Source organism: Phoca vitulina, unplaced genomic scaffold (assembly GCF_004348235.1).
Source record: "Phoca vitulina isolate PV1807 unplaced genomic scaffold, GSC_HSeal_1.0 scaffold20, whole genome shotgun sequence".
NCBI classification, from domain to species: Eukaryota; Metazoa; Chordata; class Mammalia; order Carnivora; family Phocidae; genus Phoca; species Phoca vitulina.
Genome location: NW_022589723.1, coordinates 33597206 through 33615173, shown reverse-complemented (window position 1 = coordinate 33615173; position 17968 = coordinate 33597206). Strand labels below are relative to the sequence as shown.

The following is a 17968-nucleotide window of genomic DNA, read 5'->3' as shown; positions in this document are numbered from 1 at the left end:
TAGATGAGTTGTCATTACCAAGTTTTACTTTTTAGAATAAAAAAATACCTAAAATATATTGCCTTGATGTTCCAGAATAATTGTAAAGGGATTTTCCCTTTAGCCAAATAGAAATCTATAAAAGTATTATAATTATAGATTATATATATATATAGAGAGAGAGAGAGAGAGAGAGAGAGTTTTTCTATAATCTGAATTTTAAAAGCAGATGTCAATTTAAAATGAACTGCTAAAGCTGCTGCAACTAAAAAGGGAGGAAACGGGAGATATGGTAAGAAACATTAAAGATGGCCCACTAAATTAAGAGGTGTGAGAGGCAAAAAATGATTAACATTTTCTAAGATAAAGATCACCTTAACTATAAAATTCAAAACTAGTTCTAGAAGTAAAAACGTCAAGATTTATGTTACAGTGCTTATCTATATGAATAAATGCTTCATCTAATGATATAAACATCACATATATTAGAACTGTAAACATTTTTTTTAAAGGAGATTGAAGAAAAACAAGACTTCTTCCAGTGATTATGGAAAATGAAGCTTCTGTACTTTTCTAAATTTCTCATAGTCTCTGAACTAGTATTTTATAATGGAATGGGATGGCAAGAAATCATGGGGGAGGAAAATACACAAATAGGGGCTTGGCGGGGAAGGAGGGTAGAATAAATACATTATCTTTTTTTTTTTTTTTTAAATCTTTGTCTTCTTCCTACCTTCCACTTACTTGGTCTGTGAGCTATTTTCCTAAATGTTAAAAAAATGCCAGCTTCCTTTACACCATAATCTGTTACAACATTTATCTGGTGGGTGCCTGGGTGGCTCAGTGGGTTAAGCGTTTGCCTTCAGCTCAGGTCTTGATCCCAGGGTCCTGGGATGGAGTCCTGCATCGGGCTCCCTGCTCAGCGGGGAGTCTGCTTCTCCCTCTGCCCCTCCCTGCTGCTCCTGCTCTCACACGCTCGTGCTCTCTCTCTCTCTCTCCCTCTCTCTCTCTCTCTCTCAAAAACAAACAAATAAAATCTTAAAAAAAAAAATTCATCTGGTTACTTAAGAACCCACCCCATGACTCTGCGGCCTATATTTTTAATTGTGGTAAAAAACATGTAACATTAAATTTACCACCTTAACCATTTTTAAGCATGCAATTCAGTAGTGTTAAGTATATTCACATTATTGTGTAAGAGATTTCTCAAGCTTTTTCATCTTGTAACACTGAAACCTGATACCCACTAACACTAATTCCTCCTCCCCTCAGTCCTTGGTAACCACCTTTTATTTTCTGTTTCTATGATTTTGACTCCTACACTTTTTTTTTTAAATTTAATCTATTTATTTATCAGAAAGAGAGCACAAGCAGGGGAAGCAGTAGAGGAAGAGGGAGAAGCAGGCTCCCCGCTGAGCAGGGAGCCCGACATGGGACTCGATTCCAGGACCCTGGGATCATGACCTGAGCTGAAGGCAGAAGCTTAACCGACTGAGCCACTCAGGCGTCCCTGCTTTAGACACTTCTTATGAGTGGAATCATAGTGTTTATGTTTTTGTGACTGGCTTATTTGCTCATCAGAATGATTTAGAGGTTCATCCATGTTGTGGCATATGACAGGGTTTTCTTTTTAAATGGCTCATCGTATTCCACTGTATGTATTTACCACATTTTCTTTATCCATTCATCGCCCAATACACATTTGGGTTATTTCTACCTCTTGGCTATTGTGAATGTTGTAATGAACATGGCTGTGCAAATTTTCTCTTTGAGATCCTGCTTTGAATTCTTTTGGATATACACCCAGAAGAGGAATTGCTTAATCATATGGTAAACCTATTTTTACTTTTTTGGAGAAACTTGCACACTGTTTTCCACAATGGCTGCAGCATTTTATATTCCCGCCAAAAGGGCATAAGGGTTCCAGTGTCAATGCATCCTCACCAACACTTGGTATCTTTTGTTCTTTTGATAGTGGCCATCCTGACGGGTATGAAGTGATAACCCATGTGGCTTTATTTGCATTTCCTTAGTGATTAGTGATGTAGAACATCCTTCCATGGTTGTTGGCCACTTGTGAATCTTCTTTGGAAAAATGTCTATTCAAGTCCTTTGCCCATTTTTTAATCAGGTTATTACTGTTGTTGTTGAGTTGGAGAAGTTTCTTATATTGTTAATCCCTTATCAGATACATGATCTGCTCCCATGCCATAGGTTGTCTTTTCACTCTCATTTTTTTTTTTTGACATGCAGAAGTTTTTAAGTTTGGTGTAGTCCATTTGTCTATTTTTGCTTTTGTTGCCTATGCTTTTGGTGTTATGTCCAAGAAATCATTGTAAAATTCAATGAAGCTATCCCCCTACATTTTCTTCTAGGAGTTTAAAAATTTAAGGTCTTATGTTTTAGGTCTTTAATTCATTTTGAGTTCTTTTTTGCATGTGGTATAAAGAAAGGGCCCAACTTCCTTACTTTGCATGTGAGTATCTAGTTTTCTCAACGCCCTTTGTTGAAGAGACTGTCTTTTCCCCCTTGTGTAGTCTTGGAACTCTTGTTGAAAGATCAACTTGGCACATAAATGCAAGAGTTTATTTCTAGGTTCTCTCTTCTGTTCCATTAGTCTACATTATCTATCTTCATGTCCTTACCAAACCATCTTAATTACAGTTGCTGCGTAGTATGTTCTGGTATCAGGGAATGTGAGTGCTCAAACTTGTACTCTTTAAAATACTGTTTTTGGCTCTATGGAGTCTTTTGAAATTCTACAGGAATTTTAGGACTTTTTTTTTCTATTTCTGCAAAAAAATGCCACTGGGATTTTGATAGGGATTACACTGAATCTGTAAATCACTTTGGGTAGTATAGATACTTTAACAATAATCAGCCTCCCAATCCATGAACCTGGGATATCTTTCCATTTATTTATGTCTTTAATTTCTTTCAGCAATATTTTATAATTTTCAGTGTACAAATCTTTTGTTTCCTTGGCTAAGGTTATTCCTGAGTAATTTATTATTTTTGATGCTATTGTAAATAGGACTGTTTTCTTAATTTCCATTCTGGACTGTTTATTGTTAGTGTTTAAAAACACAACTAAATTTGTATCTTTATTTTGTATCCTGTAACACTGTTTTTTTTGTGGAATCTTTAGGGTTTTCTACATAAAAAATCATGACATCTATGAACAGAGATCATTTTACTTCCTTTCCAATTTGTATGTCTTATTTCTTTTTCTTGTGTAATTGCTCTGGCCAGAATTTCTGGGACTGTGTTGAATAGCAGTGATGAGGGTGGGCATTCTTATCTTGTTGAGTATCATGCTGTCGGCTTTTTATATATGGCTTTTATTATGTTGCAGAAGCTTCTTTCTATTCCTATTAGTTGTTTTTATGATGAAAGAGTACTGAACTTTGCAAAATGCTTTTTCTGAATCCACTGAGATACTCATGTGGTTTTTGTCCTTCATTTTGTTAATGTGGTATATTACATTGATTTTTTTAAAAAACATTTTACTTGAGAGAGAGAGTGTGTGTGAACAGTAGGAAGGGACACAGGGAGAGGGAGAAGCAGACCACCTGCTGAGCAGGGAGCTTGATGTGGGGCTCGACCCCAGGACCTGGAGATCATGACCTGAGCCCAACGCAGATGCTTAACCAAGTGAGTCACCCAGCCGTCCCACATTGATTGACTTTTTGTATGCGGAACCATCTTTACATTCCAGCTACAAATCCCACTTGGTCATGGTGTGATTTTTTTTTTTTTAGTGGTTTGGTTTTGTCTAGTCTGGGGATCAGGGTAATACTAGCTTCAGAGAATGAGTATGAGCGTATTCCCTGCTCTTCAATTCTCTGGAAGAGTTTGAAAATGACTTGGTGTTAAATGTACTTTATTTAAACATTATGGAGGATGCTCTGGTGAAGCCATGGGGTGCTGGGTTTTTCTTTGTTGGGAGATCTTTGATTGGTGCTTCAATTTCCTCACTAGATATAGGTTTGTTCAGATTTCTTATTTCTTCATGATCCAGTCTTGGTAGGTTGTTATGTTTCTAGGAATTTATTTCTTTTAAGTTATCCAGTTTGTTGACACATAATTGTTCATAGTAGTATCTTATAATCCTTTTTATTTCTGTTGTATCAGTTCATCAGTTGTAGTTATCTTCTCTTTCATTTCTTTTTTTTTTTTTTTTAAGATTTTATTTATTTATTCTTGAGAGACAGAGAGAGAGAGAGACAGAGAGAGAAGCAGAGGGAGAAGCAGGCTCCCAAGGAGCAGGGAGCCTGATGCGGGACTCGATCCCAGGACCCTGGGACCATGACCTGAGCCGAAGGCAGATGCTTAACCATCTGAGCCACCCAGGCGCCCCTTCTCTTTCATTTCTAATTTTGGCTATTGGAGTCCCCCCTCTTTTTTTCTTAGTCCAGCTAAGGGTTTGTCAATCTTGTTGATCTTTTTGAAAAACCAAAACCAATGAAACTTGGTCTCGTTTTTTTTTTTTTCTATTGTTTTTCTACTCTCTGTTTCATTTATCTCTGTGTTAATCTTTGTTATTTCCTTCCTTCTGCTGACTTTGGGTTTAGTTTGTTTTTCTAGCATCTTGAGGCTTAATGTTAAGATAGTTGATTTGAGATCTTACTTCTTTTTTAATGTAAGTATTAACGGCTATAAACATCCCTCTTCCTACTGCTTTTGCTGCATCCCGTAAGTTTTGGAGTATTGTATTTTCATTTGTCTCCAGATATTTTCTAAATTCCCTGTGACAACTTCTTTGGCTGTTTAAGAGTGTGTTGTTTAATTTCCACCGATTTGTGGACTTTCCTGTTTTCCTTCTGCTGTTAATTTCTAGTTTCATCCCACTTTGGTCAAAGAAGATACTTTGTATGACTTAAACTTGTTAAGGCTTGTTTTATGGTCTAACACATGGTCTATACTGAAGAATGTTCCATGTGCACTTGAGAAGAATGTGTAATCTGCTGTTGCTGGGTGGGGTATTATATATATTGAAAGGTCCAATTGGTCTATAGTGTTTAAATCCTCTGCTTCTTCAGTGACTTTCTGTCTGGTTATTCTATTCATAACTGAAAGTGGGGTATGAAGTCTTCTACTATTATTTTGCTTCCTATTTCTCCTTTCAGTTCTGTCAATGATTGCATCATATATTTGGGAAAGAATTTTAATAACAACATTAAAAAGACTGGAACCAAATATTTTCCCTAAGAAAAAGATTTATTGTAAGGAATAAAAAGATAGAAGGATATATACAAAGTGATAGGATTTGGGGGTTTTATTAACTCCACTGTATTTCTATAATTTTACAAAAGCCTAATAATGAACAGGGGTTCCCTTAGCAGTATTATAAAACAAAAAAGTTTTCTGTTTTTTTTTTTTTAAGATTTTATTTATTTATTTGACAGAGAGAGAGACAGCGAGAGAGGGAGCACAAGGAGGGGGAGTGGGAGGGAGAGGGGAGAAGCAGGCTTCCTGCTGAGCTAGGAGCCAGATGTGGGACTTGATCCCAGGACCCCAGGATCATGACCTGAGCCGAAGGCAGACGCTTAACCATCTGAGCCACCCAGGCGCTCAACAAAAAAGTTTTTTAAGAGCTACATCAAATACAGTATTATAAACTAATTCATGAGCTAATGACTTTTTCATCTTTTGTTTGAGATTTTATAAATTACAAAAGACTAAGATGTAGGACAAATAAAATTTAGTTTCTGTTTAAATTATTTGTTTAAGAATACAATAACTTCATCTTCATCTTAGATTAGTAGGATTTCAATATTAAAAGCTTTCAACAATCCAGGCAAATCAGGAAACAGCTGTGTCCTCTTATTCTTCATACTTTCTCCCCAATTTAGATATGATTAATTTGATTAATTATAGAACAAAAGGTAATTAAAATGTCAAAGTAATTTACTCCTAGGTTTTCACATATTTCTGTATGAAAGCCACATTCAATTACCACTCCTACAACTGGTGGACCTAACATCAAACTGGTTAAGAAACAGATCTTAACACGTTTTGGGGGGAAACTTTTTCGCTACAAGTTTAATCATCTGGTATGTTTTGGACCTTATATCCATTTTGTACAAATGATTGATTTTGACCTCATTTTCTGGTTTAAAAATATATCTAGGTTATTTTTATATGCATAACCAATTCAGTTATTCAGGCTAAATAGAACAGTTTTTCATTGGTGGAGTCTTACAATGTAGTCATTGTTGGCAAAATGGTTAAATTGAATGTATGGGTAAATCATGGCTAGATTTCTATTCAAAATGATACTATTTTTTAAAATACAATTTTAATAAATATACCAAGATAATGCCCATTCCTTATCTGAAGACTTTACACTTGAGTCTGAGAGAGAATCATTAATCACAAGCAATATTTAAACACAGTTTACTAAGAGTAGAAAATTTTTACAGACTTAAAATTTTGGTTAGATTCCAAATCCTATGACTAAATAATAATGTCTTTCTACTTTTCAGAAACTGTGACAAAGGTGGGCATATTTCAAAAGTAAACATCATTTTGCAAATACTGGAAATACTTCATAAAAGGAGAAAAATGTATGTTGAATCTTCTGGAAAGCAAGTATTAGTTAACACTTACTGGACATAGTAGAGAAACCCTTAGGCTGGTTGTAGCTATTTCACTGTCTGGATCCGCGGTCAATTTCTCTTTAACTGACATTCATTGAAGAGAGAACAAACAAACAGAGCATGTTTATTAAAGATACATCAGTGATGCAACATAAGAAAAAGAACAAGGAACTTAAAATGAGGAAGCTTAAAAAAACCTCAAAAATAATGTTTAATTATTTCCAATTAACTGGATGGAAAAATAAAAACAATTACATGGTTTATAATTTCTATCATAGGCAAAAGAAGAAAAACAACCACATATCTATAGACTGACTATATTTCCTGTAAGTTCCCTATTTCTCATCCATGGAACAAAAACTGCATTGCAGTAACATAAAGGAAATTTCTATAGTAAGCTGACATACTCAACTAATGGCAGAACCTTTTCCTTTTATAACTCTAAGAAACTGAATGAAGTTTTTCTTTCTTTTAAATTATGACCAATATTTTTATGCCAATATTATTTTATAAATTTTTCCAAAGCTCAGATAATAAAATATATTACCATATTTTATATGTTAATACATTAATTCTATTTTTCTATTAGTTCTATTTTTAAATTATGAAAATATATTAATTCTATTTTCAAATTATGAAAAGAAAAAAAGTTCAATTGCTTTTTCCCCATACAACTGAGTTTTATATTTATTTGTCCATAAACTAATTAAGCTATCTTAGACAAGTCAATCCTCCTCTCTGAGCTTAATTTTGCTTCTAGCAAAATAAGAACCCACACCAGATAATCTCTAAATCTTTTTAGCTCAAACCTCCTGTGGTTCTTAAGATTTGAACAGACACTGCATCAAAGAAGCTATAAGGATACCAAATAAGCACGTGACATCATTAGTCATTAGGAAAATGCAAATTAAAACCATAATGAGATACTACTAAACACTGACCAGAATAGCCAAAAATCAAAGCAGCCTGACAATACCAAGCACTAGTGATGATGGAGAAAAACTCGAAATCACATACATCATTGGTAGGAATACACAAATGGCATATACATTTTATAAGAAACTGCCAATCTGTTTTCCATACACATTTCATGTGACCCAGCTATCTGAGTCCTAAATATTTACCCAAGAGAAACAAAAACATACGTCTACAAAACTGGAATATCCATAGGCAAAATGTAAATATTCTAGCAGCTTTACTTGTGATAATGCAAAACTGGAAACAACCTAACTGTCCACTGAATGATAAATGGATAAACAAATGATGGTACAGATAAATGGAATACTACTCAGTAATAAAGAACAAACTACATGGATGAGCCTCAAAAGCATTTACTAAGTTAAAGAAGCCAAACATAAAAAGCTACAGGCTGCAGGACTTCAAATATCTGACATTTTAGAAAAGACAAAACTATGGAGACAGAAATCACACCAATGGTTATAGGAACGGGGAATAAGGGGATGAAATGAACTGCAAGAGGCCACAGGGGAACTTTCTGGGATGAAGGATGTTCTATATTTTGATTGTGGCTGTGGTTCATGATTCCATGCACCTGTAAAATTCATCAATCTGTAGAATTAAAAAGGTGAATTTTTACTTTTATAAACTATACTTCAAAAAACATAACCAAAAGAAAGAAGAGAAAGGGGGGAGAATCACCATGTTAAATTTAATCACAAGAAAGTGAGGAAAAATAAAATAAGCAAATCCTTATAATGTGTGGGCAAGGGAGTAAAAAATAAAGACAAGTCATAATATTTACCCTGCAACATCAACCAACGTGTGGGAAGTCTTCCGGGAATTAAAGTTTTCCTGTGTCACTGTGAGTGCAGTGGTTAACAGTATTTTATTATTTGACCTATAATGAAGTTATAGCGAGCCACATTTAATCTTTTTAAAAATCTCTGTTGTCATGACCTATGAGAGTTAGCCACTAGTCAGTCACACTTAGCTATATTTAAATTTAAATTAAATATAATTTAAAATTCAGTTCCTCAGTTGCACTGGCCACATTTCAGAGCTCAAGAGCCACATGTTGCTGGTAGCTACCACACAGGACACTGCAAATGTACAAAATTTCCATCATCACAGATTTCTCTATTTCTGCTGCTTTAGGGCTGGGTTTTTTGTTTGTTTGTTTAATTATTTCTATCATTCCTTAATATCAGATTATTTTATAGTCATCCTTTTAGAACTTTAAGGCTGTAAACACCTGAACATATTAAGGCCAATACTTCATTTTATAGGCAAGGAAACAGGCACAGAGACCGGATTTTTATTCTACCTTTCTTTTAATCAGTTTACCTCAACAAAAATCTGAGGATCTGCTATGCGCCAGGAACTGTGCACTAGGAATTCAAAGATAAGTAAGATTAAATTCCTGTCCAGAGGAACTCAGAGTCTAGTAGAGAGTAAAGATGCTCAGTGGGATCATCTGTAATGTGCTCTAATGCAAATGTGTTCAAGGACCTAGCTCAAAGTCAACTCGCCCACTCCGGGGTTCTGAGATGCCTCCTGGAAAAAGTGAAGTATGAAGGATAACTGGAGTCAGGCAAAGAAGAGGGAAGTTCGGAGGCACAGAGAACAATACTGGCAGAGCAGTGCATAAAAGAAAAGAATTCAGTATTTATGGAATATAACGTATAAGAATAAGAGTGAATACAGATGACCCTGGGAAGCAGTAAGCAGGTGCCACTTCATGGAAAGCTACATCTGTCATGCTAACAAAGTTGGGAGTTTTTACTTCACGACGTTAAGAAGCTATGGATTGCAAGGGAATGGTAAGATTAGATCTGCATTAATCACTTAGGTTGCTACCAGGAGAGAGAGATGAAGAGAGGCCAAGAACAAAGAGGGATAGATTACTTAAGAATAGGTTTTTTAAACAAAGACAGAATATGAGAGCTTAAACGAGGGCAGCGATGGTAGGGAGAGAGAAAGAGAAGACGGATTTGAGAAATATTTAGGGTGGAAGTTTGATAGGATTTGGTGAGTTTGGTTTTAAATAACTGAATCTGAGGAACCAGTGGAATGTTTTGGTGAAGGCAGTTAGCCAGCTATACATATCTGTATTTGAAACTCAGGGGAAGGTCTGAGAGGAAGGTATTTGGGAGCTGGTGCTCATTTAAACCGTAAGACTAGATGTGATTATCTCTAGGTAAAGTATGCAGAAAATGGACCAGGGATGACACCCCAGGGAAAACAAACATTTAGGATGCTTCCCTTAAGAGAATCCACTGAAGGCAAGTAACTGAGAAAAAATAGAGAAGAGTCTTTCAAGGAGAAAGAGGTTGGTAGGAAATGCAGCAAAAATATCTAAGATGAAAACTGGAAAGAAAGTTTAAATTTGGCAATCAGACTGTCAGTAGTGACATCAGTGGAACGATGGGAGTTAAAAGAGCACATGGCTTGCAATGAGGAGGTGGACAGCAAGTGTAGACCACTCTTTGAAGAAAGTAGGATGAGGACAACCGGAGGAACACAGAGCTCTATCTAGAGTAGACAATAGCCTGTTTATGTATTTTTTAAAGGATGAAAAAGACCTGACAGGTAAGGCTGACAGGAAGAGTTTATAGAGGGACAGAGAGCAGATAAATGAGGGAGTGAGGTCTCATAACACTGCTTCTGAGCATCTCCACCTGGATGTCTCACAGACATCTCAAATACTAGTGTAAGCATACACTCTGATCTTTCCTCCGTTACCTCAATCTTTTCTACACTGTTCTCCATTTCAGTAAATGGCCCTACCATGTAACTCCTCCTAGACTTCTCCTTTTCCTTCACTCCCCACATGTAATCTGCCACCACAGCTACCCTTCAACAGTTCTCGAGCCATCAACTTCTATGTCCATCACCATTACCTATGTTTAAGACACCATCACCTCTTACCTGGACAACAGGTTCCTCAGTGGCCTCATCTTATCAGTCCAGCCTCTCCTCAATTCAGTCTTCAGAGCAACCTTCTTATTACCCAAATCTGATGATGTCACTGCTTAAAAATCTTTTCAGGGTTTTCTATCATCTACCTTTATGTCATCTGTATGAACTCACCCCATGGCTATCTCTCTGGCCACTGTCCTCCTTTGTTCTCTTTTCTCTAGCTCCACTGTCCTCGTCTCTTGGCATATTCCCCTCTCATCTTGGGGCTTAACTCCTCCTCACCCTTATAATCTTATCTTAAACATCACAGCACCAGAGAAGACTACGTTCTTCTGTTATTACCTCCAGAGTTCCCTGTCTTTTTTCTTTAAGGCACATGTCACAACTGTAATTCATTAATGACTCGTTCAGTCACTTAATTCTGTCTTTCCCACCAGACTACAAACTTCTAAGGGATGCAGAGATGGTGTGTGTCTTGTTTAATGCTATATTCTCCTGTGCCTGGAACACTGTAGACTCTTAATATAATTTCTTGAATGAGAAGAATAAATGAATACAAGATTAACTTTGAGCAGAAAAAGGGACATTTCCTCCTAAGACTGAAGAGAATAAGTAAGGATAGGTACAAGTGTAGATAAGCTGAAAAGCAGTTAGGGCAGCACTAAGATTAAGGAAGAAATGGACATTTGAGGGAATTCACCTCTTGTAGCCCCAATTTTCTTGCAGTGGCAGTGTGCTGCGAGAGGGGGAGTAGTGTCTGAGTAAACTATGGCCAAGGTTTAAAGTGACTGCTGCAGGGAAGAAGGAGAGGAGACAGGAACGTGACCAAAAATTAGTCAAGGGCTGCCTTTGCGATAGAGGAGACAACTCTACACAAAGGTGGAAACCACAAGACAAAAATCTACTAAATCTACTAAATCAAATGAATCAGAGTAGATGTCTCTGTGAAAAGTCTCAATATTACTAAGTTTATTCTTTCAAGAACATAATAGTGCCTGATTTGATGAATACAACTCTGCCAGCAGATTTACTGATAAGATTAAGAATGACTTACAATGAATATATTTTTAGGCCATTTGATTTTTCAAAAATCTGGAGAAACCTGTCAACATTTTCTTCTGTCAAGTTGTTTTATACACTCTTTTAATTACACAATTAATTTATTCAGAAAGTTATTTCTTTATGGATAGTATAAAGGCAAACAATCTGTTCTTTGGTCAATTACAACGAATATCTTACTAGTAGGATCCTAATTAATGTTTTATTGGTTCTCCAGGCAAGTAAGATAAGATATAAACTGTCACAAAAATCCCACTCACTCTGCAACTACTCTCCACTTCCAGCATTGTATCAGAGATGAAATAAATAGCCGCTGAATTAAGAAGTTGTTGCTGCTTAATAGTGACTAACAGTCGTTCCTTCCAGAAAATAAAATAATCCTGGCTCACCTTCCTACTCTCCCTCCAGATGGTGCTACAAAGCAGATGTCTGTCTCTGTTCTTCTTTGTCCCTGCCAACTGGTGCTTCCTCTCCCCTAGACCCCAAACCAGTGCTGTCATTCTAGCTCTCCACTGTCTTTTGAGGAATGCCTACAGAGGCATTAGCCAAAAGTGTGCTCCTCTTGACTAAGGATTATTTGCATTTTAAAAAGGGTTCTTTTAATGCAGAAAAGTCCTTTAATGAACTACTGAGGGCATACTGCTATTCAGAAGTAGTGGGATCTTTTACTCTGGCACAGAAACAGGTTAGCAAAAAAAGATAAAAGCTATACAGAGGAAAGTGAGAGGAAAGCTGGCCTTACTACTTTAGTTCTTTTCACCAGAGTGTGCCTAACTAAATCTGAGAGTGGGTTTCATTAATCAACTCATATCAAGAACCCTTAAAGAGGAGCTATCTAATCCCTGCCTGTAAAAGTTTTGTTCCCTGTGTCCAGCCCCATCTCTGAATTCATCCATCCATAAAGAATCTATCTCTCACAAAGAAGAGAACAAAAGAAGAACTTACTTCTCCTCCTGGGAAAGGCTGCCAACCTCTGGCCTTCATCCTCAAAAACTGAGGCTAGAACGGTCAATTTGTAGACCTTGCTGCATCTCAAATTCTACACAACTCTACGAACCATCTAGTTATTCATAACTATGAGCCCAGACTTTGGAGGAGCTTTAGAAATCACGTAGTAACAACCTCTTATTACAGATGAGGAACATGAAACTCAGAGAAGAAGAGTGACTTGTCCAAGGCCTACATAACTGATTAACAAAACCTGCTTCGTTATTATTTTTACCATCCCACTATCTTTTTACTTTATTAATTCAGGGATATAGTCATCACATACCCTGCACATTTCTCCTGGATAAACCTTAAATACAAAATAATTCTCATGAAATACATGCCAAGATTTCCTTCCTGTCTCCTAGAATTCCATAAACATTTATTTTATGAAGTTACAGTAAAATATTCTTCCATATTCATTTACTGGCTTTCTAAAGTTACTTTTAAGGTCAGTAAAATAGAGATTATAAAATATAGGTCATAACAAAGATATTAAAACTACTTCTAAGTCTTGATTTACTTTATTCAGAAAACAAGCTTTCAGTGTTTTGAATCCTCTATAACAAGCTCTAGTGAAAAGAAATTTCTTTCGTTGAAAATATACTACTCTAACCTTTACCAAAATAGTTCAGCTGCATAAATGAAATAAGTTTATCATACGTACTTAAAGCTCTAGAATGATCCGGATTCCTTATTCCCTTTGCTCGTAACCTCTGAAGAAGAACTGTTGAGGACAACTGTTTTACAAGATACACTGCCATGGAATAGTTCTGGAAAAAAAAAAAAAAAGATGTAGAAAAACAACATACGTAAGTAAATAGTACATCTATTTTAATCCCACAATGATAGGGAAAGAAAACTAACACTTGTTAAAACACCTACTGTGTGGCCAGGCACTATCAGGTGTTTTCATGAACAGGAATTAATTTAGTCCTAACCAAAAAGCTGCTGAGGTGGTCATAAACCTACTTTTATGGACGAGGAAAGGGAAGTATAGAGAAGTAAAAGAATTTTGCAACTTTCAAGCAATAAAGCCAGGTCTGTCATGCTTCTATATTACCTGACTACCTATGCTCGAAGCTAATCAATTTGAGGCACCTCTATAAAAAAAAAACCACTGTTAAAACTGAAATATAAACCAAGGCCAGTAAGATGTCAAAATCACCATAAACCACATTTAGTAGGTAACAGGTCTAAAATAGTAGCTATTTAAAAATTACAAATTAGATTGGCTTCCTAATCTATACCATCGAATCTCTCTTTATAGCTCTAACTAGTTTTGAAAGACCCTACGTGGGCCATTATCACAAAGGGAATACTAAAGATTTTCAAAGAGAAGCTGCTAGTTTGGCAAATGAATAGATGAATATCCATTACCAGCAGAGGACTGGTAGAGAAGATGGTAGCAGGAGAAGGGAACAAAGAAAACAGTTAATCAATAAAGCCAACGCGGAGTGAAGGGTACATGACTGGATAAGAGGAAGAAAAGAGGGCTGAGGCTTATTAAGGGGAGGAGAGATCTCTAAATGAGAAGGGCCACTTTCCATTTGGTGTTGGGATCAAGAAGAAGATCAAGAGATTTGGAAAGAAGCAAAAGGAAGAATACTTACTGCCACCTTCTAGCTTACAGCCACATACAATTTCTGAAGCACTCTTAACATATATTATCTACTTAATTTAAACCTCGCAGAAGGCCTATACGAGACAGGTAGGATAAGTATTTTTCTAAGTAAAGAGTTCATTAAAAGGAGGCACAAAAAGATATGTCATCTGCTCATGATCATGCATCTGCTTGGTGACAGAGCTGGCACTAGAACCCAGGAAGAAAGAACAGAGCTGTCAGGACAGTGGACTTAATGACCAAGGCTAGTGGAGTTCTCAACAGTTCTTGCAATAACACACCTTGTTTGCTTTGACCCTCCCAACCAACTTTCAGACTTTTCAAATATGCATTCCCCTTCTGACAACAAGAGGAAATATCCTCAGTATCCTCCGGAAGGCCAAATTTTCACTTAGAGTTCAGAAACCTATCCATGTTCATATGTTACATATTTTATGGGGAAAAAATGAAGTGTCAAAAAAGCTAATTTACAAGGAACCTTAAAACTTGCCTAAACTTTACAGCATACAACACACCAATCTAAAATAAAACTAAAAGGCTTCCTCTGGGGGAAAAAAACCTTATTCACCTTTATTATTTATTTGATTAATATTTCGAGTATGACAGAAACCGGAGAAATGCTAATTAACACTGTGAAATTATGTACTGACAGCTTGAATCTTCAGTACTAGAAATCCCCCTGAGGCTTTTTATAATTTTTTAAGGAGAGATCAAGCAGAAACCACAACTACAAGTTCAGTGAAAAGGTATGTTCACTCTAGTTGAAACATGTAACCAAATTTTAAAAAAAGCAGCAGCAGCAGCAGCAAAAAGAATGTCAGGTATTAACAAATGCCACTTGTACTGATAATATGGAATTCAATTTTGTATCACTTGAAAGAGATTCAGCAGCATAAAACCCCAAACCTTCACAGTGGCAAGCTATCTCGTCTAGGTAGATAATATACTGTTTCTGCTAACCCTTCAAAGTGCTACTTAATTCCAACTACTCATAAATACTGCATTACACTGATATTTTTGTCAAATGCCTTCTCAAAAGTCTTCAAAATTGTCTATCAAGTTCAAAGGACATTTTCTCCATATTAAGATATAATCTACTCATGAAGGGTCCTTTATACCAGTACCTAAATAACTTTTCTATAAACAATGAGAGTTTAATAAATGCTAAATGCAGTGATTACCCTGAGGTAGGATAAGAAGTTACAATACAGTTCACTTATTTCCTTCAAGCACTACATTGGCTCTTCTTTAAAAAAATATATATATATATCTATTGTCTTTTTAAAATTGAGATATAATTGACATATAACACTGTGTATGTTTAAGGTGTACAACATGTTCATTTGACACATTTATATATTGTAATATGATTACCACCTTAGCTTTAGCTAACACTAACTCTGCTATTTCCTTTGCAGATGTATTTTTAACACTTCTCCGTAGTAACTAATAATCCCCAAAACAGTAAGAGATCCTATGCAAATGAATAGAGTATCCTTACAAGTTGAATTAAAACTAGTGACAGAAAAACATTATAATAAGTTATCTTCTGGGCTTTGGTAAAGAAAATTTTCTTTCAATGTTTTACTTCAAAAAGAAGGTCTCTAACTTGTAGACTGTGGTCTATACAAAGATCTTACCTAGTAGACCACTTTCAAATCACTGAACATACTGTCTTCTTTCTGAGGTTTGAAAGGCTTTCCTCTCTTCTCTAATGCTTTGTATCAGCACCACATTTCCCTCCTCTGCCGAAGTTTGGGACTTCTTTCATAGTTCATTGTAAACACCCTGGTAGGCTATACGTTTCACACCCACAGGCAAAAAACCCAATACAAAACAAAAAACATTTTTCAATATCCTCTTCAAAAAGGGAGACAAAGGCGAACCCCCAAAGTACACTAGAAGTAAAACATTTAAAAGGATTTCAAAAACCTAACGGTGATATATTTAATTAAGCAAAGGAAAAAAATATAATCTTGATAGGTGTCAAAAAGGATTCTGATAAAATTCAAAATCCATGTCTCACAAAGATATCCAGTAAAAGAGCAATACAGGAGTATACTGTTGATGCAATTAAGTTCTGTCAAAAATTAATTACATCATTATTTGTACTAGTAGTATTCTCATTTTCGTAAGAAACAGTTGAGCATGTCCACTAGCACTCCCATTATTTAACATTGTTCTGCAGGTTCTAGCCAGCACAACAGAAAACAAGAAATTATGACATAAGTACTAGGATTATCATTATTTGTATAACGATACATCTTTTCAAACTCAGAACTGCCCACCTGGAAAAACCAAGAAACCAATTAAAAAGCTGTTGGAACCAATATATGAATGCAAGTATTAAGTAAATATTCAACAATAACTAGCTTTTAAATAAACCAACAATAAATAAAGTCTTTAGAAAATATAATAGAAAAAAGATCTACTTAACAACAGCAACTATAACAATAAACAATATAGGAATTAATAAAAAATATGGAAGATCTGTAAGAAAAAACCTATTAAATGACGGAGGAACATAAAAGTTCTGAATAAAGGGAGAAACATACAGCTCCTGGAATGGAAATATTAAATACTGTAAATAAATTAATCCTCCCTAACTCAACGTACTAATTTAAAGCAATCTCATTCATGCAGGGGAATGTGGCTCCCTCTCTGTAATTACTCTTCCAACACTTCTGCTCTCCTCACAGCCTCCCTCACCCTTAGCTCACATTTTCTTCTCTAGCCCAAACTTACCCTCTGAGTCTAGTATCAATTGCCTATTTAGAACGTCTCCCAGGCATCTCAAACTCAAAAGCTTCAAAACTGAACTCATGATTTTCTTCATCATCTAGTTCTCCAACACTCCTTCCTCCAAAGCAATGAAATGACCAAAAACATACCTAAACTCAATCCTTTTTCAGTGTTTCCTCTATCTCGGTAATATTATCATTTACCTTCTCACTCCAGCCAGAAACCCAGGAGTCATCCTTGACATCTCCTGGTTTTCTCCGCCCCTACTTGTAATTTCTTGCTCAGTCCTACTGACCCCTGACTTCTCTCCATCCCTACTGCCACCGCTCTAGGCTAACACCCGCTCTCTTCCACTAATACTTCAGCAATAGCTTGTTCCTAAGAGGTGACTGCTCTGCATGATTCTGGCCTCCATTCAAACTGTTTACCACTCTGAAGAATGACTTTTTGTAAACAGAAATATACTACTGTAAAATTCTCGCTTAAAAAGAGAATATCCTTGGGGCGCCTGGGTGGCTCAGTCGGTTAAGCGTATGCCTCCGGCTCAGGTCGTGATCCCAGGTCCTAGAATCAAGCCCTGCATTGGGCTCCCTGTATTGGGCTCCCTGCTCCTCGGGAGTCTGCTTCTCCCTCTCCCTCTGTCCCTCCCCGCTGCCTGTGCACGTGCGTGCTCTCTCTCTCCAGCATGCTCTTTCTCAAATAAATAAATTAAAAAAAAAAAAAAGAGAGAGAGAGAGAGAATATCCTTAACGTTAACAGTACCTCACAGGCCCTGCATGGCCTGACCCTTTCTTACCTCTATAGCCTCATCCTGTACACTGCTCTTCCCCACTCTCTGCACTCTAGCCCCAGTGGCTCCCTCTCAGTTTCCTGAAAAGAACCAGGCTCACCCCTGCCACTGAGCTGTTGTGCAGGTTGTGTCCTCTGAACCTTTCACCCAAACTGCTTCCTTCTACCCTTCTCTTAACTCTTGGCTCAGTCACTACTTCCTCAGCGAAGCCCTACCTGACCTCTGCCTAATTCAAAGTACCCTTTAATATACTCTAAAATCACCGCACACCTCTCCTTCCATAGTCCTTCTGCTAAGTATGTTCAC

The 17968-nt window shown here is 36.5% G+C and overlaps 1 protein-coding gene across 2 annotated transcripts in view; it reads right to left on the bottom strand.

Moving 5' to 3' along the window:
• The window catches only part of PIAS1 (protein inhibitor of activated STAT 1), a 115286-nt gene that overhangs the window by 14486 nt on the left and 82832 nt on the right, over positions 1 to 17968 (bottom strand). For both annotated transcript variants that reach the window (XM_032418037.1, XM_032418038.1), the window contains exons 7-8: positions 13174 to 13279; positions 6592 to 6665 (exon numbers count right to left, since the gene is read on the bottom strand). In XM_032418037.1, coding sequence (XP_032273928.1) covers positions 6592 to 6665; positions 13174 to 13279 — 180 coding nt within the window. The remainder of the gene's footprint in view (positions 1 to 6591; positions 6666 to 13173; positions 13280 to 17968) is intronic.